The 27,786-nt window shown below is 43.7% G+C and overlaps 1 protein-coding gene across 1 annotated transcript in view; it reads left to right on the top strand.

Moving 5' to 3' along the window:
• The window catches only part of Wnt2 (Wnt family member 2), a 40,618-nt gene extending 14,021 nt beyond the window's left edge, over window positions 1–26,597 (top strand). Inside the window, exons 4-5 of the mRNA XM_038319712.1 lie at window positions 9,148–9,412; window positions 25,782–26,597. Of these exons, the coding sequence (XP_038175640.1) occupies window positions 9,148–9,412; window positions 25,782–26,011 (495 nt within the window). The 3' untranslated portion in view covers window positions 26,012–26,597. The remainder of the gene's footprint in view (window positions 1–9,147; window positions 9,413–25,781) is intronic.
• Window positions 26,598–27,786: the final 1,189 nt, after the last annotated feature.

Genomic DNA, 27,786 nt, shown 5'->3' with positions numbered 1-27,786 from the left:
CAAGTAACTAAAAGCCGGAGCAGCGACACTTCTTCAAATGCCTTAGTTTATAAGTTCTCACCACATAGAGACCTAAAACAAATTATATATTTGATTTTAAGGCAAGGCCAATTGATTATTGGCAAGATTTTGTGTAATATAAAATAGATGGTCTTTTCTCTGATTGGAAAATTAGTATGACTCAAGTTAGAATTTGCAAGCTTGGCAATATGCATGTAAAAAATTCTTCTGTTCTTTAAGGAAACCTGATGAGGTCACCTTAGTAGTTCCTTCTGTTTGATTTTCATAAAAGTTTATGTAGGGAACCTTCTCATTGATGGAAGTTTATTCTTACAATTGGCAAAATAATTCTTTTCTGAACCTAATTAAAGACGCAGACATTGTGTGAAGGAAGCTGTAGGACTCACTGAATCTGGAGAACATGTACCCAGGGCTTCATACATCCAGGATAAGAAAACTATCAAGCGAGTTACTGTGAAACCGCAGGTGTCCGTACTGTCTGCCTGTATATCTCAAGTACAGCCTGTGGGTCTCTGCCTCTGAGGGTTCAGTATCCTCACCTGTAAAGGGGGATAGTAATATACCTTACATGCTTGTGTTGATTGAATAAAATAGTTACTCTAGATGCATAACATGCTCCGGCATAAAATAAGAACTCAACAAGTATTATGCCTCTTTATCATAGTCTGATAGCAGGCTGGGCAAGAAATATAAAATGGAATCTTCTACACAATTCATGTATAGCTTATCCTTCTATAGTCTCTCTCTCTGTTTCTCTATCTCTCGCTCTCATTTGCTTTTGATTTTGGTTTTTTTGAGACAGAGTTTCTCTGTTTAACAGCTCTGATTTTTCTGAAACCTGTTTTATAGATCAGGCAGGCCTTGAACTCACCGAGATTTACTTGTCGCTGCCTCCCAAATCCTGAAATCAAAGATGTGTGCCACCACTGCCCAGCCTACTTTCTCTGTCTTTTAACATACAGAATTTTGTTTCTGTGATATATAATGGTCATATCTAGAATTCCTTTTTATAATTGGAAGTTTAAAATGTTAAATTCTAAAAGTAGAAAATAAACTCTAAGTCAAAAAATTAAAAATGCTCAAAATCAAACATTTAAGGGTTTCAAAAAATATGATCAGTAAGATTTTAACACTGCAACTGGAGAATGTTAGAAAAAAAGGGTTTTATATTGAGCTAAAAATGTTCTTTGTTCTAGTGCTAAACACCAAAATAAGGGGGGCTACTGTTCTTGGAAGTGTCTTACCTTATCTGTCTTTCTTAAACTAGCTGTAGCACCCGAGCCAGCTTACAGTGACAGGGTAACAGGACACCACAGAGTGAAAATCAGCTGACTTTCTGGTACGCAGTGGTGAAGTCCTCCAGGATCATTCTGGCCAGTTTAATGCTATAAAGATCCGTGAGAGCTGTGGAATTGACTAGGGATGCCTAACAGGATTGGGCCAATGGCCTTCAGTAAGAATCAAAACCAGGAATAGAACATGAGAGCTTTTAGGAGAGATTTCAGGAGACAACAGAGCAGTGGAGATCTAACTGCATGGCGGTGTGTGTGTGTGTGTGAGGTTGTGAATGAAGCTGTCAGTCTCACACTGGAAAGAAACGAGTTACAACTGATTCTTCTTTAACAGGAGGGCAGCAAAAAGAAAACACAATATTTATAGATAGATATAAAACTGATAAACTGAGCAATGGAAAAGTGTGTGCAATAAAATGGAAAATCACTCCCAAATTAAAATCAGTAATTTACGGATGGGAGAAGAAATTTTACAAAGCCTGATTAGTCTTCTCCACGAGATCCAAGAAAATAGTACGTCTGTAAGCAAAAGTGGAAGTCTTGATATAATGATGATAGGAGGACAAGAATTGGATGAGGAAACCTAAGAGCTCTCCCAAAAGTAAAGCCAAGCCCCCGGATTATAAATGGAGTTTAAGCAGCTCCACAAACAATCCCCCACTTCTCACTTGCGTTGGAAACCAGGTACCGAATGAGCAGACAGATGGGGCATCACGTTCATTTCAGTGCTGTCTGGAAAGTCCTACACCAAGGGATGGAGCCTCGTGCCACACAGTGCTTCCAAACAGAACACAGAATGTGGACTCTCCAGCCCTTTCAAAGGCTAGGCATTGAATCCCATTCATGAGTTCGCTGGCTGGTTTGAGAGATTTGGCTATAGTGTATTCTCTTAATAGCCTAGCAGATGCCACCGAAGAAGAGAGGAAAAGCCTTTAGTCCTTCCTTCAAACTCACCAATTGGACAAGTCCATTTCCCCATTCTGGGGAGAAAAGAACAAGGGATGGGAAAAACTAGAAATGTTACTTTAGTGCATTTTCCCCCTCAAGAAGCCAAGAAGAAAAGTTTTCAAAAAAAATTAAAATTAAAAAGGCATAGAGAATGTATTTGCAGGGTCTATGAACCAAATAGAATGCCACAGAGACTATGGAAAGTGCAGAAAGGCAAATTTAAAGAGGGTATTTCAGCATTGAAGTCTACCAGTCTAAGTTGAAAAACTCTGATAACTATCAGGAAATGGAGAAAATGGGGAAAAAATTCCTAAGGTGTGCTATTTCAGAACTGCAAGAACACAGAAAATATTCTAGAATTTTTTGTGCAAGGAAAAAAAAGTGAAACAAAAGCCAAAACAAATCCATATTAAAAGGATCAATAAGAAACCCTATTTCCCACCTGCAACACTGGAGGCTAAGAACCTGAAGGCTACACCTCCAAACTTGAGAGAAATTCATTTCCAATCCAGAATTCTGTACCCAGCCAAGCTATTAATCAAATGTGAAGGCCTAAGTAAGACCTTAGACATTGAAGAATTCCGAAAATGTACCCTCTGTGCTCTTTCAAGGAGTTAAGAATGTACCACAAGCAGAAAGAACAGTCAGACAAAAGGAAAACATGGCGTCGGGGAGGTGTGTGTGCAGAGAAGGAGGACATGATGTTAAATCTCAGCTCTGAAGCTTGTCCTTCGTCCTACGAGCATTCTTCATGTCAGAGAGGCTGTGCTGTAGGACAGCAGATAAAATTCAGTCCCACGACAGCTCTGCACTTGACCTCACAGCTAACAGCAGTTAGTGACATCATTATCCCTTAGCTTCTGTGGTCCATTGATTTCTGAATCTTCTGTGGATATCCCAAATCTGAGATGTTTAAATCCCTTACATAAAATTGTGTACTATTTGCACATTACATATGTGTGTATGTATGTATGTATGTATATGTACACATATTTATCTCTTTCAACTAGCATCATTTGATAATTTAGATGATACATAGCTGTTATGGCATGTTGAGTAGGGAATAACGACCAGAGAAAGTCTGAGCATGTTCAGTAAGGACACAGCTTCGTAGATCTGACATTACATGCATGAACAAGATGTGCATGAACAGTGCTCAAACGGTGAGTGGTAGAGACTGGAGATGTGAGCTGGCAGAAGCCTGTCTACACAGTGCTTCATTGGGGTGGACTCAACGCAGAGCTCACATATACAAACTCAAGTCTTAATTTGGGGGAATTTCCTGAAGTTCCTCCTATTTTTTTTTAATCCACACTTTGTTGAAGCCATAGATGTAGAGAGCCAATAAGTATCATTGTTTTCAAATTTTCGAATACGCGTCTAGATATATCATGGAAGACTTAACTGTAACTATACGGTAGTGCTCTGATTTGGTTATTCAGTCAGGTCTGCCATCCAATAAAATGTCACCAGTTCCTCCATCAGCAGCTGTGAAAGGGAGACCCCTAACTCTTTATCCAGTGTGCCTGAAAACCTCAGGGGTGTCCAACCACTCATTCAGTTCTTCTGTGTGGTCTACCAACACGCAAAGCCATTGAATTGGAGGTCTTACACCTTTGGGCACCTTCTTTCATTCTCCCCAAAATAGCCACAGGGGAGATTGTTACTTGTGGAAATTTTTTTCCTGCTGATTCAGATACCCTAGAAACACAGAGTGGGAAACAACCGTAATTAGATAACTAGTTTCCCGGTCCATAAACATGCAGCGCCCACCCCTGCCACAGGCCATCTCTTGTGCTGTGCCTTCCAGAGGCCCCCAGTCTCGGGCAGTGGAGCACGAACTCCTTACCCTCTCTCCTGCAGTCCGGGGACCTGACGCTCAGCCCAGGCTGTGTATAGGAATTACCTGAAGAACTCCAAGTCCTCCCTCTCAGGGCCTGGGCTTCATGCCTGCCCCACCCCCTCAAGGTTCTGATTTACTCGGCCTGGGAAGGAGCTGCAAACGATCCCCAGGTGATTTTAACGCGCCGCCAGAAACAAGAACCACGGCTCTGCTCTCTCCAGTTGCCAGGGAACAGTCCTCGGATTCCCGAAATTTTACTACACAGAGTAGCTGGAGTCTTCCCCTCTCTTGCCAGACTCTGCATTTCCTCAGACCACAGCCAGGTTGTAAAAGAACATTTTCCCTTCCTTCTCTGCGTGGACACATATGCTGAGCTTTTCAAAGCGGGACGTACCATATGTACTGTTCTGCATTTTCTTTTCTTCACTTGACTTTCTTTCGTGCATAAAACACTGACCTGCCCATCATTTAAAGAGCCACAAAATACCGACATTCACCAGGTACCGGAATTTACATAGCCATTTTTCCATCGATGCCATCCTCGGTCTCATCGTTTGCTATTGCAAATACGAGAGAGTGAATTTTTGATTTCTCCTAAGAAGGGAGGGAAATGAGATGGATAATTCAAAGTTTCAGGAAGATCCCAATGTGACTGAGGATTTTGTATGTTTGTTAAGGAAGACTACAGTCAGGGAGTACAGAGTTCTTTCTCTGTCTAGCTAGTGACTAGAGATCTTACTGTCCTTACTGGACCTTGATTTTGGAATAGGAAAACTAATTTTCTTCGCTTAATTGTGTTGCGTACCTGATAGTGCATGTAAATCACTGTGTGTAGAGCCGGACTCAGTCTGGTTAAGACCTCAATAAATGGTTGCTGTGATCAGTAAATGCTATTGTAGGACTAGAGACGTGATGCACTTGCTAGATGCTTGCACAAGGCATGGACAGAATCCAACGGCCAGCAACACATAAAAACTGGGTGTGCTGACATATACCTGTAATCCTGTGGAAACAGGTCAAGGTTATTCTTTGCTACACAATGAAGTAGAGGCCAGCCTGGGTCACATGCTACCTTGTCTGAAATAAAAGCAATGGGGTCATACAGTGGGCTATTAGAATTCAAGACCCTCATGGTGTGGCCCCATGAGTTCCTCTCTCCTCACGTAGTCTGGAACAGAATCTCAGAGCACAGATGGTCCTCCCTCTACTTCTCCGCTTGATTTGCGCTTTGCTGTTTTCCGGGTTAAGGGTTGGATTTTAAAAGCTTTAAATTCTGCAAATAGAAAAGGTACTGGTGGATCCCAGGTGCAAGTGTTGGACATGCAGTGTATTAACTGAAGTGGAGATGTGGCACAAGCCAGTAAGGGAGTGTGAGCTCTCCGCTACGGTCTGTCATTAACCCACAGCCAAGAGTTGACTTGGGTACTTTCACCTGCCAGGAACAGCCCCTCCTCGGTGGTGGAGGGGCACTAAATAATGAGGAGAACTTACTGTCTTGGATCACAAGAGGTCTGGATGTTGGGCAAATCTTAGTAGGGCTCATTGAGCCTGTCCACAACCCAGTTCTCTCCAGAACCCAGCTCCTCACATCTTTCAAGACTAAGCATACAGCTGTATACATTATCCTGATTATCCTGTTGCTGATCTCGTGTCCTTTGTGTTGTACAGTACGAAAAAAAAAGTCATCAGGAGACAAAGAAAAAGCATTTCTCCTTATGTCTCCTTTAAAAAGTAAAGGAAACTTCCTTCCAAGCCAGACACCATTTATCCGGAATCCCATTGATACAAATTGGATCATCATGGTCCATGCGCTAAGAGAAGTCAGTGTGTGAGCAGGGAAATGAACATTCATGATTTAGGCCTCTCTGGGATCAGAGAGACCTTGGTCAGGCCTGGAGCACGCAGCTTCACAACCCCTGAGTAAAGCCAGTAGTCAGCAAGGGAGGAAATGTGTTTACCCAGATCAGCAGCATCTGCCTCTGCCACGTGGCTCTGTAGGCATCAAGGCATCACTTAGGTGTGTTTTGCAGATCTAAACTTAGTATGCACATCTTCCCACTAACCATATGAGAATGTCAGCTTTGCAGTTTGTCACCTGGAAACTTAGCATGACAAAGGCAGGGCAAGGATGTTTCCTGGTATTTTTAGACCTGGGAATGTTACTAACAAATGAATAGCCTAGCTGCAAAAGGAATGTGGGAGTAAGAGAAAGGGTGGAGTCAGTACTTGGCATGGAGTGTGTTCTATAGGATGCTCTCAGATCTTAGGAGGATCTTGGGTTGTGTTTGTCTACCACTGGATGGTCCAGTGAGGCTCATACCCAGCACCTGGAATGTAAAGGTCATTGGCAAGAGGATGATTCTTACATTGAGATGCTCTTTACAGATGTCCAAGTTCCCATAATGTAGAGAATCCAGTTCTTTGTCTTGCCCTTGCATTGCTGGTTCACAATCAGAAGGACGTAGACCAGGTATATGGGGGCACAGTCTTGTTTATGCCTGGCAAAGTGGGAAACACTATGTGGATGCCAATACTCCACGTTGGAAAACAGCAATCCAGCCCCATAACCAAACAACCTGAGGCCGCTATGACGCCTTGCCTGTAACTGTGGTTCTCTTTGCCCTTGAATGCTTTTGACTTATTTCCAGGCTGGTGAGTAAACAGACACTGACTTCTGGAATGGGAATCCTCGCTGCACACCTGACTCTACCATATCTTGGTCAGGCAGCAAGTCTGTGCAAGAGGCAAAGCCAGGTCAAGCGCTAGGGCAAAACAACCATGGCGAGGTCACTAGGGAGAGGCAGCTGAAAACAACGTGAACACGTGAGGGGCAATGCAGGCTGGCTGAGACCAGAGCTCCCAGCAGCATAGTTCATCTACCCTTCTGTCAACTGACCCGATACTTCATCCCCCGCTGATACATCAGAATCTCAAAGAGAGTGCACACAGGGTTGAAAATCCTGCCTTCAGTTTCTTAGGAAGAGAGACCGTGAAAGTTTTGCTCAGATAGCACTTTGTAGAATATCATCAAGGGATCCACTACCCCATTTACCTCTGCTCTCCCTTTAGATCCCTCTAATTTGGGGATTCAAATGGGTTGACAGAGAGGCTCCACTGTGCTGTTTTTGAATGAGGACCAAATACAGAAACTGGTGGATCCCCAGGGTTTCTGGTCTCCTTAATGGCATTTCTTGGCGTCTCTGGATTTGAGTTTTCAATACTCACAACCCACTAGCACCAGTATCATATTAAGGGGTCTTTGGATATTATTTCAAAAACAACAAAAAAGGTGAAAAACAATGAACAAATTGGTGTCAGTTCTTAGAATAGGAATCCCATGAAACAGAGAACAAGGGGAGGGATTTTACCCGACACCTGCTGTTAGGTGACATTTTGAAAACCAGATGAGCAAGAGTACAGACATGTAAACATGTACTCTTGCCCATCTGGGTTTCTTCCACCCATTCTGCATGCATCCCTGAAGCTCAGACAAGTCACAGTGGTTCCTTGAACCCTGACTTCCCTTCTGTAAAGTGGGAAGGATGTTAGCTTGAGGTTTTTCTGCAGACCTTGAACACGATTTATTCTCCTCACTTCGAGGGGTATGTCGAGGGGTAGTGGGGCAAGGCAGGAGAAACTCTCTCTGCAAATGGTGTCACATGGGAACTTGTCCCAACACCAGAGCAGAAATTTCCTTGGATAGTTCTGGGGTGTACCTGGCCTTCCCTCGTCCACAACATTCACCCCACAGAAGAGCAGCCTTCTTGTCAAGAGCCAGCATGTCCCAGTTTCCCTTGCTTCCTCACAAGGAGCAAAGGAGGCACAGCTGGGCCATCTAAGCCACTTGGCCAGAGCTGTGGGATAAGCTCTGAGATAAGTCTCTGCACAGCTTGGCCTGTCCCCCAATAGCTGTGTTCCTTTGGGCAAGAGCATTACTGCCTCTAAGATTGATTTTCTTCCTCCTAAAGTTGAAATGGTTGCAGTGAAGTGGGGGGGCTGTTGCGGTGAAGGAGGGGACTGTTGTGGTGCAGGAGGGGACTGTTGAGCACAGGAGGGGGCTGTTGAGCACAGGAGGGGGCTGTTGAGCACAGGAGGGGACTGTTGCGGTGCAGGAGGGGGCTGTTGAGCACAGGAGGGGACTGTTGCAGTGAAGTAGGGGGCTGTTGCAGTGTATAAGGGCATTGAGACCGAATGTACACAACAAGCAGTCCATATGTAGTCACAATATCTGAGTCATTGGACGATGAGTTTTAGCAATTGTGTTATCAGTCAGGTTTGGGTACAGGTTGTGCATCCCTCACTGTAAAAAAATAAATCTAAAATCAAATTTGTTCCAAAATCTGACATTTTTTCTATAATGGCATGATGGTGGGATGGAAAATTCTCTACCTGGCTACATGAGACAGGTTGCGATCAAAACACAAGCAATCCAAACTCCAGTATAAAATTATCTTCCAGCTCCATTTCCAAAAATTATACATAAATGAGTTTCCAGTTCACACTAGGATTCGATATCAGAGACATCTCATATTATATGTGCAAATATCCCCACATTTCAAAATACTTCAGGTTTCTGATTGAGGATGCTCAACATTGTAATAGTATTCATTTTTAAGATAAATAAGTTATTATATATTAGAAAATATTTCATTTACTCTGTCTTTAAATTGTTTTTGAGAAAGAAGCAGGGGGGATCAAGAAGTTGCATAGGAAGGAAGGGGGCAGTATCTGGGAGGAGCTGGGAGAGGGGAAAGAATATTATCAAAATATATTGTATGAAAAATGCTTTAGATTAAAAATAACTAAGCTGGCTATGTACCCTATGAAACAGTGAGCGTTGGTTACGTGGATTGTAGATGGGGTTCACAATTGGAGTCTCCCATCTTTTCTTTACCTAAGGCTACAGTTTCCACAGTGTAGCCAAAACAACCAGCAAGTGACAAAGGATGCCGCAGAGCCCCAGGCTCTGAGGTAGAGAAAACTCATAGCTCGGTCTTGTGCTTAGGTCCACCCCACTGAACTCCCCTCTGTCTTTTCCTGTAGGCTGTTAAGCGGTTCTTGAAGCAAGAATGCAAGTGTCACGGCGTGAGTGGCTCGTGTACTCTGAGAACATGCTGGCTGGCCATGGCTGACTTCAGGAAAACAGGCGACTATCTTTGGAGGAAGTACAACGGGGCCATCCAGGTCGTCATGAACCAGGATGGCACTGGCTTCACAGTGGCCAATAAGAGATTTAAGAAGCCAACGAAAAATGACCTCGTGTATTTTGAGAATTCTCCAGACTACTGTATCAGGGACCGAGAGGCAGGTAAGTTCCGAGAATTCCTTCAGGGAGCAATGCTCTACAATCTAACTGGGTACCTATACTTTTCAGAAGGCCATTTGTATAATTGCACATGCCCGCCTTCAGGCTCCAGGCTTATGTTCTCTCTAATTCATACTGAAACTGCACAGAAAATCCTCCCAAGTGTCTAGAGAAATAGGTTGATAATTGTGCAGGTTCTGAAGAAACAACGAATGAACAAGAAGGTGTGTGGCAGAGTCAAACATGCAGGCCAACATAATTCTAGCTAGGGGGCTAGAGAAAGGTTATGTGTGGTTGCCCAGCATCCTTCCTGAGCTGAGCAGGCGACAGTTTTGTAATAATCTTCCCCCATGACACATCCCTCCACTGTGACTCGGAGATGACCCCAGGGCTTGGGAATTTAGCCTCTTCTGAAGCCTGCTCTGGGTCACGATCCCATGCTTTGTGCAGTGTAATTACAGTTGTTAGATACTAAAGAGCAAGGATGAACCCCCATTCTTTTGGCCATAGGTATAGGGAGTTGTGATGAGTGGCACCTCATTATTCAAGCCACGTCCTTCCCTTGCAAACAACACGTTCTCTATCTTGAACTCCAAGAGTCACTCTTCTAGCCTGGACACAGCAGATTTCCCTACCGGTCTGCTTTTATAGACGTATCCTCCCAACCTCTCACCCTCAAGGTCAATATTAGGCTGCAATGACTCCGAAGATTCTAGAGCAAATTACGAATGAGTGAAAAGGCCTCAGCTGACAGGAGGTGATGGGAACCCACAGCACACTTTGGCTCAAGACATTTGCTTACTGGGAAGCAATGGCATTTACTATCAGAGAAAAAAAAATAGCCTTCAATTTAGATTCTGGGTTTGTTTTCCATTCGGAAATAATTGCAAAAGAGTCAGTGAGACAAGGCAGATGCAGCCAGCTGCTAAGGCTAGATTAACTGATAGGCAAGATTACCAGGGAGCATCATAAGAAGCCTGGAGCCCTTTTTCTGTCCTTAGTTGTTAAATTCCTTTGGAGTTGGATGAGTTAGCTGCCTGCAGCCTTTAGCATGTTTGTACATGTAGCCTATGAATGCCCACTGCTGAGCATAAAGACCTGATTCTGTACCCTGCTGCATTCCTGTCATGTTTTGGGACTGCTACCAAGTTATCCTACCTACCAGACAACAAGCTAAATGGAACCACACTGAAAACTGTTGCTTTGACATAAGTCAACCCAGGACTCTGCTTCTCCCCTTAGCTAACTATTCAACTCTACACAAGCCATGGACATGGAGTTCCCTTAATCATTTTAGGTCCCAAGAATAGACACCTGTGTGCTGAGCACTGTCCTAAGATCACTGCACACCTCCCTGGTCTTGTCGAATCTATGAAGCAGTCCTAAGCCTTCAGTGCTATAAATTAACAAGACTGTAAATTTTTACCCAAGAGAAATGGAAGCAAAATGATGGGTGTTCCTTAGCAGTTAGCACCAACCAAACTCTCATCCCAGTTCATAGAGTCAGATGAACAGCCTTGAACATCCCTGTCCACATTAGACAGTTAAGAAAACTGAACGCCCTATTCCCACACCATATCTGGAAGGGAATGCATGTCTGGCTCCCTGCTTGGCCTGAGCCTTGAGCCTAACACATCTGTTTTGCCTATTTCCTAAGCATGACTGTGAGAAGACGTAAAGATTAAAATTTCATATCAGATCTTAAAAAACCTGCTGCCCAGAGACTTTTTTCTGGTTATTTGGGTTGCAACAGTTTATATAATGAAGGAAATGGGAATGCCCAATGAGTATTTTCTTCCTCATTGGTATTCTGGGAACTGAAAAACATACTTCCTCATCATACAGAAGAGTTTCTGAATGTAACTCTCATGCCCTTTTAAGCTATTGAATTAATTATTCTTGAAGACTTCATTCTTCACATTTGTATTAGAATGGAATTCTGCTTTTAAGTGTGTGTGTGGGGTGTGTGTGTGTGTGTGTGTGTGTGTGTGTGTGTTGTGTGGTGCTTGTGAGTACAAGTATCTGCCAGAGGTCAGGAATGTCAGAACCCCTGGAGCTGGAGTTACAGGCGGTTGCATGCATCCCAGGGGTCTAAAGTTGGATCTCCTGCCAGAGCAATAGGCACTACTGAATCTTGGCAGTCTGCATTTTGACCATAAAACCATAGGCATCACTGTTCAGTGCCCACTGCATCCCAGGGCTGGGGCTGTATGCTCTCACCGATTCCTGGCCTCTTGTTTTATAGGAGTGGGAACTGAAGCTCTATGGGGTAGGAACTTGCAGAACTCTCTGTCTGTCCTTTCTGCCATTTTACTCTGCCTCTAGTTGTTTTAGTCAGCAGGGCACACAGTTAGAGGACCGGCTTCCAACGTAAGCTATATAATTTGATATTTTATTTCTATATTTTAGCCCATCCAATGGAAAAATAGGTGAATATTTTGGTTCTTGGGTGTTATTGATCAAACAGGAGCCATCCTGGTCTTTTTCGGTATCCAGTTCCAATATGATAGGTCACATTTCCAATATGTTTACCAGATTATTTGTAATTGTATGAAATATATAGAAATGATGTCCTCTGTACTGTGCCCAAGAACATGCCAGAGTCATCCATGTGACCCAAAAAGTTTCTTTTTTAATTTTGGTAACTACATGTGATTCTTTTCGTAAACTGTGGCTCAGAATGTCTTATATCCCATTAGACAAAAGTCCACTTTGTTCAAAGAGTATTTTTGATCACAAATACTTGGAGTATTATGCAAATAGCCACGGGGGTGAGATGGAGAGAGTTTTGTTGCAGTCATGCACTGGGGGAGGTCTTGCCTGTTGTCCTGTGACTCATGGCCGTCTTCAAAGGAGGATCTTCCCTGACTGAGATAAGTCCCTGTGGTGTGTGCTCTACTAAACTGCTCCACACCACACTGGAAGATTCTGGGTTCAATCTTCCCAGAGCAGCCCCTAGTTTCTCTGGAGAGAAAGAGATGTGAAAGATAGCTCTGAGAGCCCTGAGAATAGAGGCCTCCTGCATCTAATTCACAGTGAATGGAAGGAAGGCATAGGGACTTTCAGTCTACAGGAGGGAAGCTGCCGGCCTGAGTCTGTAACAGAATGAACACTCACTGTGCTAGAATAATCTACCGTAGGAAGGGTCTGCTTTCCAGTAAATAGAACTCTCATGTTTTTAAAATGAGCTATCATTAGAACGGATTATTTTAGGGCTAGACAAGCTCCATGACAGAACAACACTTTGTAGTAATGTTTAAATCCACACATACACACACACTGCTTTTCTTTCTTAATGGTTTTGTTTACTCTACTAAAAGTTATACCTGTGCTCCCTATATTTCATCTTCTCACCCGTAACGGTTGGTTTGAAATAATGAACACTTAATATTCAGTTTACTGGGCACCTTCTCCTGGAGAGCACTAGAAGATCAAGCCTGGTTCTCAGGTGGTTATGGGCGAGTGTGGTGTTTGAACTAATTGCCTATGGTCTTCCTGTCCCCACTGCATTCTGTTCAGAATAACAGTGCCAAGGAGTGCGCTGGAGTGATTTGCCACATGTGTTTATGTAGTGGATACATCTACCGGTCCACTTCATTATTCTCCATAGTGGGGCCCTCCTCAGAGACTCATATGACCAGAATCAGGGGATTCCCATACTTTTCAAACTTCTCATTAAAGTTTAAAAAAACCAATCATTTGGTTGTGCATAGTCCTGGTTTAGCCCTGTTATCAGAGAAGTGGAAATCCAAGGACACTTTGTTCTTAGCATCTCTGATACTTAGACAGGGTGAAAAGTGTGTTTTTTTTTTTTTTTTTTTTTTTAGAGCTCTCAATAGATATCACTTTGAGCCAGCCATGTCTATTTTGAAAATGCATCCTGCCTTTTTTTTTTTTTTACATGTAGATCCAACATCTCTAGCAAGTAACTAACTTGTTTAAATGATTCCAGCCATTAGGACTTCTGTTGGAATTAGTTTGACATCTTGGTTATTAAGTCACTTCTCCAAGGAAACCCTGACACACTGATACAAGGATTCACAGAGTGGCTGGCCTGAATGTTTCTGGTGAGAACACATCACCAGGAAGGATGCTGAGACCACAGCTGAGTTCCAGGCAGGTCAAGTCTGCTCTGCATCCCACCCATGCATATACCCTAACTCTTGGCAGTGGTCCCCTCACTTTCAGATCAAGAAAACAGAACACCAAAGTTTTGTGATTTGTCCAAGGTTTCATGGGCTGGAACTAGTTAACAGTATAAAAGGAGTAGATAAGAATCAGAACAAAAATCCATACTTTTCTTACTATACTCTTTCCCTCTTTGGATCCTTAGGAAATCGGGGAGGGTGGTCTTCTGTAATAGAGATTCAGCATGAAGACATGGACCTTTAATGGGGGTACCCACAAAACTGGGGGCTCAAAACTGATCAGAATTAAAGAGCCGCATTTGGATTATGTCAAAGCCCTTCTCAGTTAGAAGCTCTCCACGACTTTTTCCTTTCCTTCCCCCTTGCGTAGTGTGCGTGTGTGAATGTGTACATTCCTGTGTGTGCACGTGTGGAGGCCAGAGAGGATATTGTCTTCCTCTATCATTCTCTGCCTTATTCCCACTAGGCGGGCTCTCTTACTGAACCTAATGCTTGCCATTTTGGCTAGACTGGCTGGCCAGAAAGCTCCCAGGACCCACCCATCTCTGCCTCTCACCACTGGGGTTACAGGCTCGTGCAAGCTGTGCCTGGCTTTCATCTGTAGGCTGGGGGTTTGCATTCAGCTTCTCATGCATTGAGCCATCTCTCTACCCTACCACTTCAAATTTTTAAGGGAATATCTTTAATTATTTCCTAATAAATAAGAAGAAAACTTTTGAAGAAGAAATTGTGGAAACAATAACCAAACATACCCCTTATTCTGTAGCTGAAGAAGACAAGTGTTTTCTGCTGATCAATTATAAATACCTGAGGTGCAGCCAGGTTCACAGAATGTTAGGAACTGTGAGGCTGGGCATGTGATCTTTTGCAGGCCAAATTGGAGTCCGCGTCTTAGAGAGGGACTTCTGGGATGAGCGCTCCTGTGGCTCTGGAGTTATCTAGTCTGGTGATTGTCCCCAGGCATCTGTAAATCAAAGCAGCCCTTCAGTTAGAGATAGGTGCATCTGTAAGGAAGGAATGCTGCCCTCCCCTGCAGAGGAGGTGTCTGCATCTAATCACAGACCACTTTCACTGGGTATGATGTAAAACTCTCACCCGGGCCAGAGGTCATCCCGAGGTCTACTCTCCAACCAGAGGAAACAAGCGAGCCTCCACCTCTACTCCAGTCAAGTTCAAAAACAAATGGAGCGCTCGTGTAACACGCTGCCCTCTGAAAACCCAAAGCCAGACCGTCAGCTGTTCCTGGTGTCGCTATTTGTTCATTCCTATGCAAACTATTTGGCAAAGTAGCCCTTGAAGTCCATGTAAACCCGGCTCCTAAAATCAAAATGTACAGAGACTGGTATTCTGGATAAGTATTGTGTTGTGGCCTGACTTGCAGACACTCATGAACATTGACTATATCCTGGGATGCGATTAAAAACAAGGGAATAAGATTTTAACCAATGGGTAAAGTCTACCTAAATATTAATATGTGCACCTAATACCAGAACATTTTAAGTCCTTCATTTCTTTACTGAAGAAATATGGAGATTGTTCTATATGCTAGACACACAAACCCTTGGCAGTGCCAGGAAGGCAGAGTTGGTTGGTCCTTGCTATCAAGGCTTTACCTCCCATGTGGTCTTTATAGGTGACCCAGGCAGCAGCCAGGCAACATTACACTGTGACAGGGAGCCCTCAGTCTGAGACACGTGTCTTAGGCTTTGCTCCTTGCTTCCTGGATGTTCATTACTTTGACAACATGAAGAAGTCGCTCATCAATTTATGCTCTGAGACTTACAAAAGTTAATGAATTAATATCTAGAGGGTGCAAAGAGAGTCAAAGCAGGACTATATGGAGAATGTTTTAGTGGGACTTCTAAATGATCATTTACACAGAAAATTATTAATGCTGCACAATTAATAGTAATTAGTAATTATAATCCAGTAAACCATTGTTTCAAGTTTGTAAGTAATATATAATACATATAGTAACCTTTGAACCTCAAAACACTCAGTTGTCTTGACTTGTGTGCTGTTTATGCTCCCGACCTGTCCTGTCCTATTAGCTCATCTTACATCTCAGTGGCTACTTTATTCCCTTCTACTTTGCAGTTTTGTGGATTTTTTTTTCAGAGTTTCTCAGGATCCTCATTTTCCTTTCCATACTTTCTTCATGGTCTGATCTTTTCCATCCTTTCAGCTCTAAGTATCTCTGTCAATACTTCTGTTCTCTTGCTTTATCCTGCGTTTAGTTCTCTGCCTAATAAACTTATTTGCTTGACTTCCTTCCAAGTTGAACTGCTCATTTGTCCCACTCTCAAAACTTGTCTCCCCCTATTTTCCAATGGATCTACCCTCTGCTATGGAGGCCAAGCCATCAACAAGCAAGCCAATTGCAATCCTCCCTTCTCTTTTGCCTGTATCGCCCACATCAGAACTTCTGAAATGTATGCAGGACCTTTCTGCTTCTCCATGTTCATCACCATCTCAGAGGCCCAAGCACAGCTCAGTTTCTGCATTTATAGAAAGGGCCAGTGTTTAATTCTTAGTTACCTCTCGGCCCCAGCCGGCCTAACTGGGACTCCCATGTTGCCCAATACTCAGTATATGAACGTGATGGACTGAATCAATGTTCATTCACTAGCTCAGTTATGTACTCGACAGCTTAAAGGTAGCTTGGTTTCCTTGCAGAGAATTACAAAGCCTGTTTGTTTCTCTGCTTTTATCACTGATTAAAGTGCTCTACCTGTAAAATGTCCAGTTTAAGCCTGAGTGTTAAATAGGACTTTTGCTTTAGTAGGCATTTCCCAAAGATTCATGGTTATGTTATGCTGCTTGTCATCTCTTACCCTGGATGAGATAGAAGATGTCAAATAAACAGAGTAACAGACTACATCTCTGCCCCATATACTCGATTATTTTACTCCTCATTTACTACTGTTCGTGTGACTGTTGCTCACTCCATCTGATTTCACTATTAATGAAAACAAAGTGTTTTTTAATTCAATACAATTCATTGTGTATTTATATTTATACATATATCTACAAGTATATATAACATATATAAATATATATAATCTAAAAATACATATGTTATCTTTCAAAATACAAATTTAGGATATAAAAACTGCTAAACTGACTCTGGTCATCAGAATGAATGTAAAACTTGGTAAACAAATTTTATAAGTTGTTTTGTATATTCAATTCTTTGACATCATTTGAACCACTAACAAGAAATTAATCACCACATAGGTGAGTGTATTTGGTGTGTGTGTGTGTGTGATGAATAGCAAAGCTTATTGCTAACTGATGTATTAATGGTTGCAGACAAAGAGAATTTTTTCTTTATTTATTGATTTTTATTGAGCTCTACATTTTCTCTGCTCCCCTCCCTACCGCTCCCCTCCCCTCTTCTACCCCCCCCCCCACCAAGGTCCCCATGCTCCCAATTTACTCAGGAGATCTTGTCTTTTTCTACTTCCCATTTAGATTAGATCCATGTATGTCTCTCTTAGTGTCCTAGTTGTTGTCTAGATTCTCCGGGATTGTGGTTTGTAAGATGGTTTTCTTTGCTTTATGTTTTAAAACCACCTATGAGTGAGTACATGTGATAATTGTCTTTCTGTGTCTGGGTTACCTCACTCAAAATAATGTTTTCTAGCTCCATCCATTTGCCTGCAAAATTCAAAATGTCCTTTTTTCTGCTGTGTAGTACTCCCTTGTGTAAATGTACCACATTTTCCTTATCTATTCTTCAGTCAAGGGGCATTTAGGTTGTTTCTGGGTTCTGGCTATGACAAACAATGCTGCTATGAACATGGTTGATCACATGTCCTTGTAGTACATAAGATAATGAATTGATTTTTTTTTTTTTTTTGGTTTTTCGAGACAGGGTTTCCCTGTAGTTTCTAGAGCCTGTCCTGGAACTAGCTCTTGTAGACCAGGCTGGCCTCGAACTCAGAGATCCGCCTGCCTCTGCCTCCCGAGTGCTGGGATTAAAGGCATGTGCCACTACCGCCCGCTGAATTGATTTTTTTAGCTTTCCCAATGAAATTCACTTTATAATGGGGTATTTCTTCTTCCAACTTACGTAAATTTCACATTATTAGAGTGCAACCAAGACCCGTATTATGGATAGGCACCCCAGAGTCTCTAAGTTGTTCTCCACTACTATTTATGCTGACTGGGAGGCTTTGGAGAAATTCACTTCTCTGTTTCTCTTAATATATGCTTCATCTAATCATTTCTATGGTTCTTGTGATTGAGAATGGATTAAATTGTTTATTTTACTCTGTTGTAGTACAGATCCCTAACCTGCTGCCATCAACTCCTTTAAGTTATCAATATTAATTTCTACTGTTTCAATATGAGCCATGCTCTGATATGATAGCACACATATATAATCTCACCACTCTCAGAGATCTCAAAGTCAGCCTGGGCTACGCATCAGACCATACCATAAAAAAATTAATAATAACCCTAACTAAATGCATACAATTTAAAAAATAAGAATATACCACATTTCTGGCATGCACTCTCTATGCTAAGTGGAGACATTTAAAGAAGAATAGGTTTAACTGCTGGGCTCCCACTGGGTACCTGCAAACTGGCAAACACTTCTTTGAGAAGTGTGCCTTCTCCAGACAATTGGAAAGCTGTTCTTATATTTTTTTGGTTGTGAGCCTAGTCTTTAACAGTTGAAACATCTCTCCAGCCCACTGTTTTTAGTGTTTAAGAAACTGTTCTTAATATTGTATTAAGAAAACAAGCAATTGTGCATTGGCACCTGAGTACTATACACTGTGTAAAAAAGGATGGGGCCCATCTTTTATTCCGAGGAAGGTGGGCTCAGACATTATGAAATAGTACATGGAGCCAACTGCAGGAAGTGTATTATAAGCCTACTAGGAAGTGTGTTGTAGGTCCTTGGAACTTGTCCAGACAGAGTATACTCCATGGAAGATGTTGATGCGGGCCTGAATCTTGAAAAGGTGAAAAGAATTCCCATGGAATGGAGGGAGAGGAAAGTTTACAGAGGGCACGAATCTCAAAGAGCACAATCTAAGGGCTGTAAGTGATGCCAAAAAGTCACTTAGTTCATTGGGGAGGAGAGAGCCTATTTGGAGAGTATGCAGGCTGGGAGTTCAAGGAACATGCAGCAGGGTGAGTGTCGGGGTTTGGAGGGGGAGAACAGGAAATGATTTGGACAAGACTAGATAGACCAGGTATTGCAAGTCTGAGTCTGGCCATAACAATGATAATTCCATTGTAGAATTTCCTAGCTTAAAAGGACATGCCTTTCCTGTGCCAGTCGAACTTTTCCAAGCTGGGAAGATGAATAAAAATGAGTAAAATCATCTGAACTAAGTACAGATATTGCCTTTCCTAAGTAGCATTAGCTTTGCAATCCTTCTCGTGAGGAAGGGGGAAGGCCCACAAGCAGATGGATGTGCGGTCTCTAACATTTGCTCTGCAACATTCTTTTGTTCCCTCAATAAATCTGTGTCATTAATGACAACGTGTAAGTCAAGCAGAGGAGAAACAGCCTATTGGATGACAGGCTTAAGTGAATCTTGCTGTAGGCCCTAATGGTCAACATATGGGCCTCTGTTGGACTGAGTGGCAGGAATTTCTGAAGATAGAGGTAGAGAGAGGGAGGGGTGATGGGGAGGGGGAGGGGAGGGAGAGAGGGAGTAAGAGATAGAGGGAGAAAGGGAGGGAGAGAGAGAGAGAGAGAGAGAGAGAGAGAGAGAGAGAGAGAGAGAGAGAGAGAGAGAGAGAGAGAGAGAGGAGCGCCCTTCCTCCAGGTTTCTGAGGTATGGGTCTGGGAACTATTAGCCAAAGCCCCCCGTCCCTCCTCTGCTGTCAGGAAGATGCATGTTGGTGGAGACAGAAATGTTTTTACACTGGGAACCCTGACTCCATTATTAATTTTATGGCTCTGGGGATGGGATGCTTGATTCTGTAAGTTCCCTTGATATTGCCCCACCAAATGTGATATGTGGTCCAAAAAACATGCGATTTAGAAACTTCCCTTCTTTTCCCAAACACATGTGAGCTCTTATTGTGAGTTGGAATGAGGACACAGCCCAGGGGGAGAAGAAAGGCACATTTAGCCAGAAGAAGCACCCTCCACCTTCCCATGACATAGGCCTTCCCTATGTCATGACTGTCTGCTTATGGATGGTCACAGAGTTTAGGCAGCCGATCTGAACGACTGTTTGGGGTAAAGATGACAGGAAGGCGGGAGTCTGAGTCCACAGTTCTCTGTGTCAGGGAACTGAGCTCTATTGCCAGGCTGGCAACACATCTGGGTAGATTTCACCACCAAAGCAGAGCGACCTGTGAACTACATAAGTCAAAGCATAACAAGAGAATGTTATAAAGCAGCATGACTTTTCACAATAAGTGTGTTAATTCAAAATAAGAGCACCCAAATACATTCTCGTCCCTAAAAGATGACAATTTGAGAGGTCTGACCAAGAGGACCATTAGCTCAAGCCATTTTTCAAATGTCTTAATTGGTATTTTGAAACTACCATCCATGCTGCCTGACAACCTGAGCTGGGAACTACATAAAAGCCAGACATAATCGTGGGTGTATCTGTGATCCTCCTGGAAGCTCATGGGCTAGCCTGATGTAGTTAAGAAGTCAACAGGAGACCCTGTTTCAAACAAGGTAGAACAGTCATCCTCTGACCTCTACATATACTGTACTTATACTCTTACACGCATGCACAGATACCATATGCACATAACATGTACTTTTTTTATTTTTTACAAAAGAGAGCATACCAGTCCAGGGGAAATGCAGCATAAACCACCATACTAACCAGCCCTTTTTATTTTCTCACAAAACCCTATGTGACTAAACAGCCAACAACATGTCATGAGTTGCAGAAAAAGATCCTCCCTCCCAACCCCACAAAAGCTATAAATCAGGCCCTTTGTGAGTTCTTTGGAGGAGGCTAGGGATGGGGAGTGTAGTACTGAGTATGGATCCTACAGACTCACCTGTGCTAGGCAAGAGCTCTAACACTGAGCTATATTCCCGCGTAGGGACATAGTCTCACTATGTAGTCCAGCCTGGCCTAGACCTCGTGATTGTTCTCTTTCAGCCTCTCTAGTGCTGAAATTTTACATGTTTTCAACTACACACATCTTCCAAGTTCATTTGATTTTTAAAAAGTTAAGGACAGAGCTTGGAAGACACTGAAGTATTGCTCATGCTCTGTTCAGACAGTACCCACCACTTGCTGGCTGTATAAGCCTGAGCAAGTTATTGTAGCTTGCTCTGTGCCTTCCCATTGGCCCATTCCTTGCACCCCAGTACCTCAGGAGGTTCAGTGACAGCTCTAGCTATGACCCTACCACTGTTTTCATATGAGTGGCTCTCGGACTTCAAAACCTCTCCTTTATCTTTCTTCTTCTTGGCCTCACCAAGCCCCATTTGGGAAGCAGAGAGGTTGCATGTTCCCATTACTTTTGACTTTGATCATTTGCTAGATGAACAGTACACTCCATGGCCTGGTTTTGTCTCACACACCAAAGCCACATTCTGTCCTTCTCTCTTATTTTGGCACTAGGGATTGACGTCATGGTTTTGCCCAAAGCACTCTACCAGGGAGCCATATCCATGACTGGCTTTTTTTTTTTCACAATTTACTTTGAGACAAGGCTGACTAGATTGCTCAGGCAGGCCTTGAGCCTACTATGTAGCTCGGATGTGCCTAATTCACTATCATTCTAGTCCAGTCTCCCAAGTAGCTGGGATTATAGGCCAGGACCATCATGCCTGACTCTGAATCTGCTTTTAGACAAAGTTTCTCCAGTGACCATTATCTTCTCTTGCCTTTTCTCCCTGAACTTAGATGGTGTTCACTTAGACAGTATCAATTCAAGTTGATAAATAATCCTTGGGTTCAGAGGGAGCCCAGTCCAAATTTCTGCATTTGAGAAACAAACTCTACTATGACACTTCCCTGGGGCCAAGCGAAACTACAATCTGACATCGTTAGGCTTCAGGTCACTGGGGAAAGGCCACCAAGTTAGAAATCAGTAGCCCAATCTGGGAACAAGACATGTTACCCCTGCCATACTAACCCTCTCAGAGCCACAGCCTGAGGGAAGGACAGAGAATTCAAACGTGTCATGGTATTGTCATAGTTTGATATGGCAGACTGGTGAGAGAGAGAATGCTTATTGGTGTACAAGACTTCTGACAAAGCACAAAATAATACAAATTGAATAAACACTGGAGTGCTAGGATCTCACTCACAGGCATGTGGCCTCAGTCCTTACTTCTTGAAAAAGATGTCATAGTTCCTTATAGGTCTCTAACTTATCTTCTTGCCCTTCTTTTGGCTTGCTTCAATCTATCCAGTCCCAGCACTTTGCTTTGCCTCCTCAAACGCAAATTAAATACATGTTGCTCTTTGCATGAAGACCTTCGATAGAAATCAGTTGCTCACACACGAGCATGTTAACCCCTGCCCAGTTATCTAAGCCATTGACCGTGCAGCTTCTACTCACATCGTCAGCCTCGGTTCTTTTGCTCTCCCCTTTGAATATGAATCCCAGCTAGGTGGAATGCCTTTCTGCTCCGTATGCAGAGCTCTTGGCCCATGTAGCCTCCTCTGTTTCTCCCTCCACCATATTCTTCTTACTAAGATACACGACACCTGTGGAAAAGTTTAGTTAACACAAGCTGCATTCGCTACAACCAGAACATAGTGAGCTTTCTCAATAAAATACATCCACATACTTTGTGCCCAGATCAAGAGCTGAAAGAGGCCCGGTATGCTGGAAGCTCCCTCATGCTCTTTGGCCCGACCTCTGAGAAAAACCATTACCCCAACTTCAGATATGCATGGCTAGTTTATCCCGATTCTATACTTTGTCTAAATGAAAACTAGCCCGAAGTGAAAGCCTGGGTCAGCTTTCTGTTGATGTGCGATGATTCACGCAAACACTTATGGCCTGGGATGACCTTGAGGTTCTAGCTTCATCCATCTCCGTCCTTGCAGCTGTCTTTTAAGTTAACTTTACCATCACGCTCCTTGAGGACTTGGATTGTCTTTCACTCACACCCCAGCCCATTGCATCAGCCAATTGAATGCTCCCCTCCTCACTGTGGAGCCAAATGAACATGTTTTGGTCATTTTTCTACTTGACCCCTCCATCTCCAACCCCCTGACTTCAAGAGATTGCCAAATTCTAGTGGCTCACCCTCTGAGGCCCCTTGTGCTTTGTCCCGTTGTCTCCTCTCGTGGCCTCTTGTCTGGACTCTTCTGAGGACTCCCATTTGGCCTTCTTACCCCAAGTCATTCTAACAGACTTAAGTATGTTTGCCCTAAATTAAAATCTACACTATTTCATACCCACCATAGAATAAAATCAAAGCTCTACCAAGGCAAGGGGCTCTTTCACCTGTTGCTGTGGTCTTCTTTTCTATGCTTTCTGCAGAACACATTCCCTGTTCTTCAGTCATGGTGAATCTGCCCTCCCATGAAGCTCTCTGGAGCATTTTCACGAGGACCTTCTGTGCTAGAAATGCCTTTTCCTGCATTCTTTCCCTAAACATCAGCTCACCTTTTACATTCTCTCTCCAGTGCCACCTTCTTGGTGAAACCATGTAGTGGAGGACTCTTTCCCTGGTCCCGTTTCCTACTATGAATACTCATACTGAGAAATCTCAGTAGGACAATAAGAGCAGCGCTCCAGGACAGCATCTTCACTGAGAACGGCCACCACGTCATAGGTCGCAGTCAACACGTGCTAGATAAATGAAAGGATGTTTAGCATGTGTTGAGCACTTATTCTGACAGATACTTTCGTGTATAATTTTAGTTCCTCCTCTCTGAAGCCCTATGAAGAAGAGGCTGGCTTTGTGCCAACTTTACAAGAGCGTTTTGAAAAAGAAGCTTGCCACAACTGTACTGTTGACACATGGCGACACTACAAGCAAACCCCTAATTGCCCACACCCTAATGACCTTGGCTTTACAGTCTGAGCTTTGTCTGCCATGATACTCTGTGTGGCTTTCTACTGTGGTTTCCAGTGGTCGTTAGCAGATGAAGTAATGATGCGGAGATTGGGGCAGTACCTCTCCACACGTTTCTCTCTCCACTACCTTACAAGTGTGGTAGGAACAGGAGTCGGGTCTATTTATTTTAGGTCTTCCCTGCCTCCAAACCCCAGGCAGTCAACACAGCATCTTATACATGTTTATGTCAACTAAATGTTTATCAGATGAAACAACGGGTGTCGTGTTCAAAGACAGCTCTTGGCAGTCAGGCCTTTTTGCACAATCAGTGATTTTTGAGGAGATTTTTCTGATGGTCGTCCTGAATCCAGGCCCAGCTGCTTCCTCTTCTATCCCCGTGCTTCTTCAGCGTGATGTAGGCTCAGGGCCATCCCTGGCTGACCCACCCTCCACCCCAGCCCGGCCCTCTGCCCTTCCTGTCCTCAGCAAACTCCTCTGTCTGTCTTCCTGCTCGGGGCAGCTGATCTTGCACAGCAAGTCTGGTCCACCCTCTCCTTTGCTTGACCTCACACCCAGCTTGAACCCTGCTGTTTCCCTGGTCATTCCGCAGAGGCAGGGCAGCATGACACTCTCGGAGATAATTGTCATATGGAGCAGAGAGTGATAAACAGAGTCATGAGGTGTGAGTGAAAAAAAAATAGCTAAATCATTATCTTTTTTCCCCTTACTTTTCTTCTGTAGGTTTGGCAGTTATTTATCGTTGTTGATTGTGATAGAAACAGGAGCAGTTAAGCTAAAAGAGGAATCGGGAGAAGGACAAAGAGATCTAGGCCGGGAACTGTAGCTCGGTGGAGGAGTGCTTGCCGATACGTCAGATGCTGTGTTCAAACCATATCATAAGAGTAATCGCCGTGTCTCAAGGACCTCCAAGGTTGATGTGTCACTAGGATCCCAGAAGAGATGGAAGTAGGATGAAGCAATAGTCCCGTTTGAGCAGGACTCCTCTTCCTGGTCTGGCCTGGACTGTACACTGTCCTGTACATTTGTTTATCCGTGTCTTTCAGAGGCTCTGGGCCAGAGACACTGAGTTTATGCATAGCAACCATCTCCTGGGAACTCCACCTTATTGGCCCGGAATGAGTCAGGTGCCTACCCGAGGTCCAGTGAGGATAGTGCTGTTATACAACATGGCTTCCAATGGCTCATCTTGGTAGGAGAGACTGATACAGAAAGGGTCATTGCAAGCTGAGAAAACTCCAAAATTGTCCACTACTCTTGATTATAAACCAAGAGTATAGAAAAGATAGGAAGGATAAAGTTGCAAAAGAGTTTTTGTCTGTTTTCCCCCAGATGGAGTGAATTAAAAGGCTTTGTATATCTGAAATTCTTATTTCATTGTTTGAGATAGGGTATTACTATGTCCTGGTCTGCCCTGGAACTTAGTATATAAACCAGGTTAGCCATGAACTTTGCAGTGACTGCTGGCCTAGCAGGTGTGAGATGCCACAGCCAACTCTGTCTTTGAAATTCCTTGTGAAGAAACATACACAAATATAGACTGTCATTTAGTGAATGTGACAACGATTAACTGCGATGGCATTAATCCAGTGCCACCCACATTCCTTTGAAGGATGGGACTTGGGCCTCACACAGGTCCTTCACGGAGCTCCTGTGGTCTGCTAAACCATACGAGGGAAGAAGAGAGGATGTGCCCTTCCTCCTTGATGTCTTAGACAAATGAGCCCTCCTCTCCCAACCAACTACAGTTCAGGCCTACGAAGCCCATGTAAGCAAGTCTCAGGAAACTGACTCCTCTCCTTTCCAAGGCTCAATACCTCCTAACTCGGAGAAAGCTGGCCTTGGCCACAGCTTCCTTTCTGTGATTTGTAGAAGAGCAAGAACTGAAATAAATCCATGTTTCTTTCTTTTCTCAGCCTGTCTCCCAGTGGCCCTTCATTGTAAGCCTGGGTAAGGGTAATATAGAAAGTCAATCTAATGGAAAGGAGGAACACCAGCTTCGGGTGGCCAAAAGAAAAGAGAAAATCCAAAGGCCCACCCTTCCTAGCTTCTGCCTGCTGGACACCTCTCAGTTGCATAGGGGGAAAACACAGGGCCCCATAGGACACAGGCTCAGCAAGCTATGAGGAAGTTGGACTAGGCTCTGCTCTTAAGGAGGGCCCTCGTGACTCTGTTGTCCAGACTATTGTATTCTTCTCAGACATTGTCAGCCGTGTCTCTCTGGCTTGTCTTTCAGGCTCTCTGGGTACAGCAGGCCGCGTGTGCAACTTGACTTCCCGAGGCATGGACAGCTGTGAAGTCATGTGTTGTGGGAGAGGCTATGACACGTCCCATGTCACCCGGATGACCAAATGTGAGTGTAAATTCCACTGGTGCTGTGCTGTGCGCTGTCAGGACTGCCTGGAGGCCCTGGATGTGCACACGTGCAAGGCCCCCAAGAGCGCCGACTGGACGACCCCTACATGACCCCAGCAGAGGTCATCGTCACCCTTCCTTCCCTCAAGGACTCCAATTGCACCTGCAAGGACACTGGACTTCTGGGTTGTCTTCGGGGGGAGGGGGGCTGTTTCTTAAGGCATATGATCTTATCTCCACAGAAGCCCCTTTCCCCTCTCTGGGAGCCCCAGAACTGGGGACCACATGCTGCATATAAGTACACCCTATTGTATCTATCTTGGGCATTCTGAGGTCACCTCTCTTCCTGCTGATTTCTTTTTGGAAATGGCATGACAGGCTGTTTTAGGAGGAGGGTCACGGGCCCCCACCACTGTCACCTAGACATTTCCTCTTTCCTCTTTGGCCATGGGGAGAAACAACATCACATAGTAGAGGATCTTTCTCTGTGTCTTCCCACAGATTATAATAGTTAAGAAAGTCCACGCTTCCCTCTGGGGCTGGGGACGGGTATGGAAAACAGAATCAACTGTACCAAATTTACTTGTATTTTTTAAGAAGACCAAGCAAGGGCTTTTCTAAGTAATAACTGTTGCCACCATCCTTGAGGATTGCCTGGAGAAGAATGTCCTTCAATAAACATCAGGCTTAAAACACATATGTTTCCAAAGAATTTCTTCAGTGTTAAACTCTGATATAACAAGGTAAGAATGCTTGTCCTTCGAGCCAGTGTTCGTCTTGAACTTTCCTGTCAGCCAACACATCAGAAAGTGATTGTTGTTTCTCACTGTCCCCTCCATTTGAGGACTCTTAATCGATGAGACTTCTCAATATGCTCTGGAAAGAATCTGAAGGGGGGATGGATGATCTGGCAGTGTTCTTTAACTATGAGGTAAATATGGTAAAATAATAATAATAACGTAGTGAGTGGAATATCAGAAATGTGCTTGCACGACTAAAGAAAAAGAATGCAAGAGAGTCCCAGTGTGAACGTGTGCACAATACCAGCAGGGTTCTTGGCTAAGACTACCTTGTGGATGCAAACTGAGAAGAGAGGCCAGTGTGATGCTGACAGAGAGATCTGCAGAGCCAGGACCCCCTCTCCATACTCAGACGCCCAGGAGAGCTATTGGGGAGCATTGGCTAGGACCCACCAACCTTAAGCCCTGACACTTTCAGTTATGTTTGTTTAAGGTTTACAAGCTGATGTGATAGTACAGTCTAGAGAAAACAGCACACAGCCTGGCCTTTCAGCTGGCAACACTACGATATTACATTGCAAGCAGTTTGTATCTGGGAGACTATGTTTAACTAACCCAGCTGTAGTTATGGGAATAGCAATGTGGAGATGGTGACTGACTTCTGCCAGGAGATAACACTCAGAGAAAATGGAGAGGCTGCCTAATCCATTTTTTTAAATGCTAGATGAAAGAAAGTGAACTTGATAAGGCTGCTTCTCAGCATGCAGTTCAGTTTGGTTCCTGTTCTACATATAGTTTCCTCCTAGAGCTACACTAACTAGGATGTCTCCTGTCGTACACCCAGCATCAAACTGCTGCTTGCTCATTGTTTCATGCTTTGGGCTTCATCTTTCCGTCCTTGTCTAAGTCATTCAGCCTGAGGCTTATGGGAAGTGAACTGTAGGTGTTCTTTGTCAGAGCTGGTATTAGCCTCCTAGCCTTCTTAAAAATGAGTTGACTCATGTACTCCCCCGCTCCCGTTCACAACAACCATTCTTGTGATTGGGGTCAAACCAGGCCTTGTCATTGCCAGGTAAGTGCTGTGCCCCCGAGCCACATCTACAGCTTTTCTCTATTTTTATTTTAAATTTTCTATTCATTTTACAC

Source organism: Arvicola amphibius, chromosome 2, assembly GCF_903992535.2.
Source record: "Arvicola amphibius chromosome 2, mArvAmp1.2, whole genome shotgun sequence".
In the NCBI taxonomy this organism is placed as follows: domain Eukaryota; kingdom Metazoa; phylum Chordata; class Mammalia; order Rodentia; family Cricetidae; genus Arvicola; species Arvicola amphibius.
This window is presented reverse-complemented; position numbering and strand designations above follow the sequence as displayed.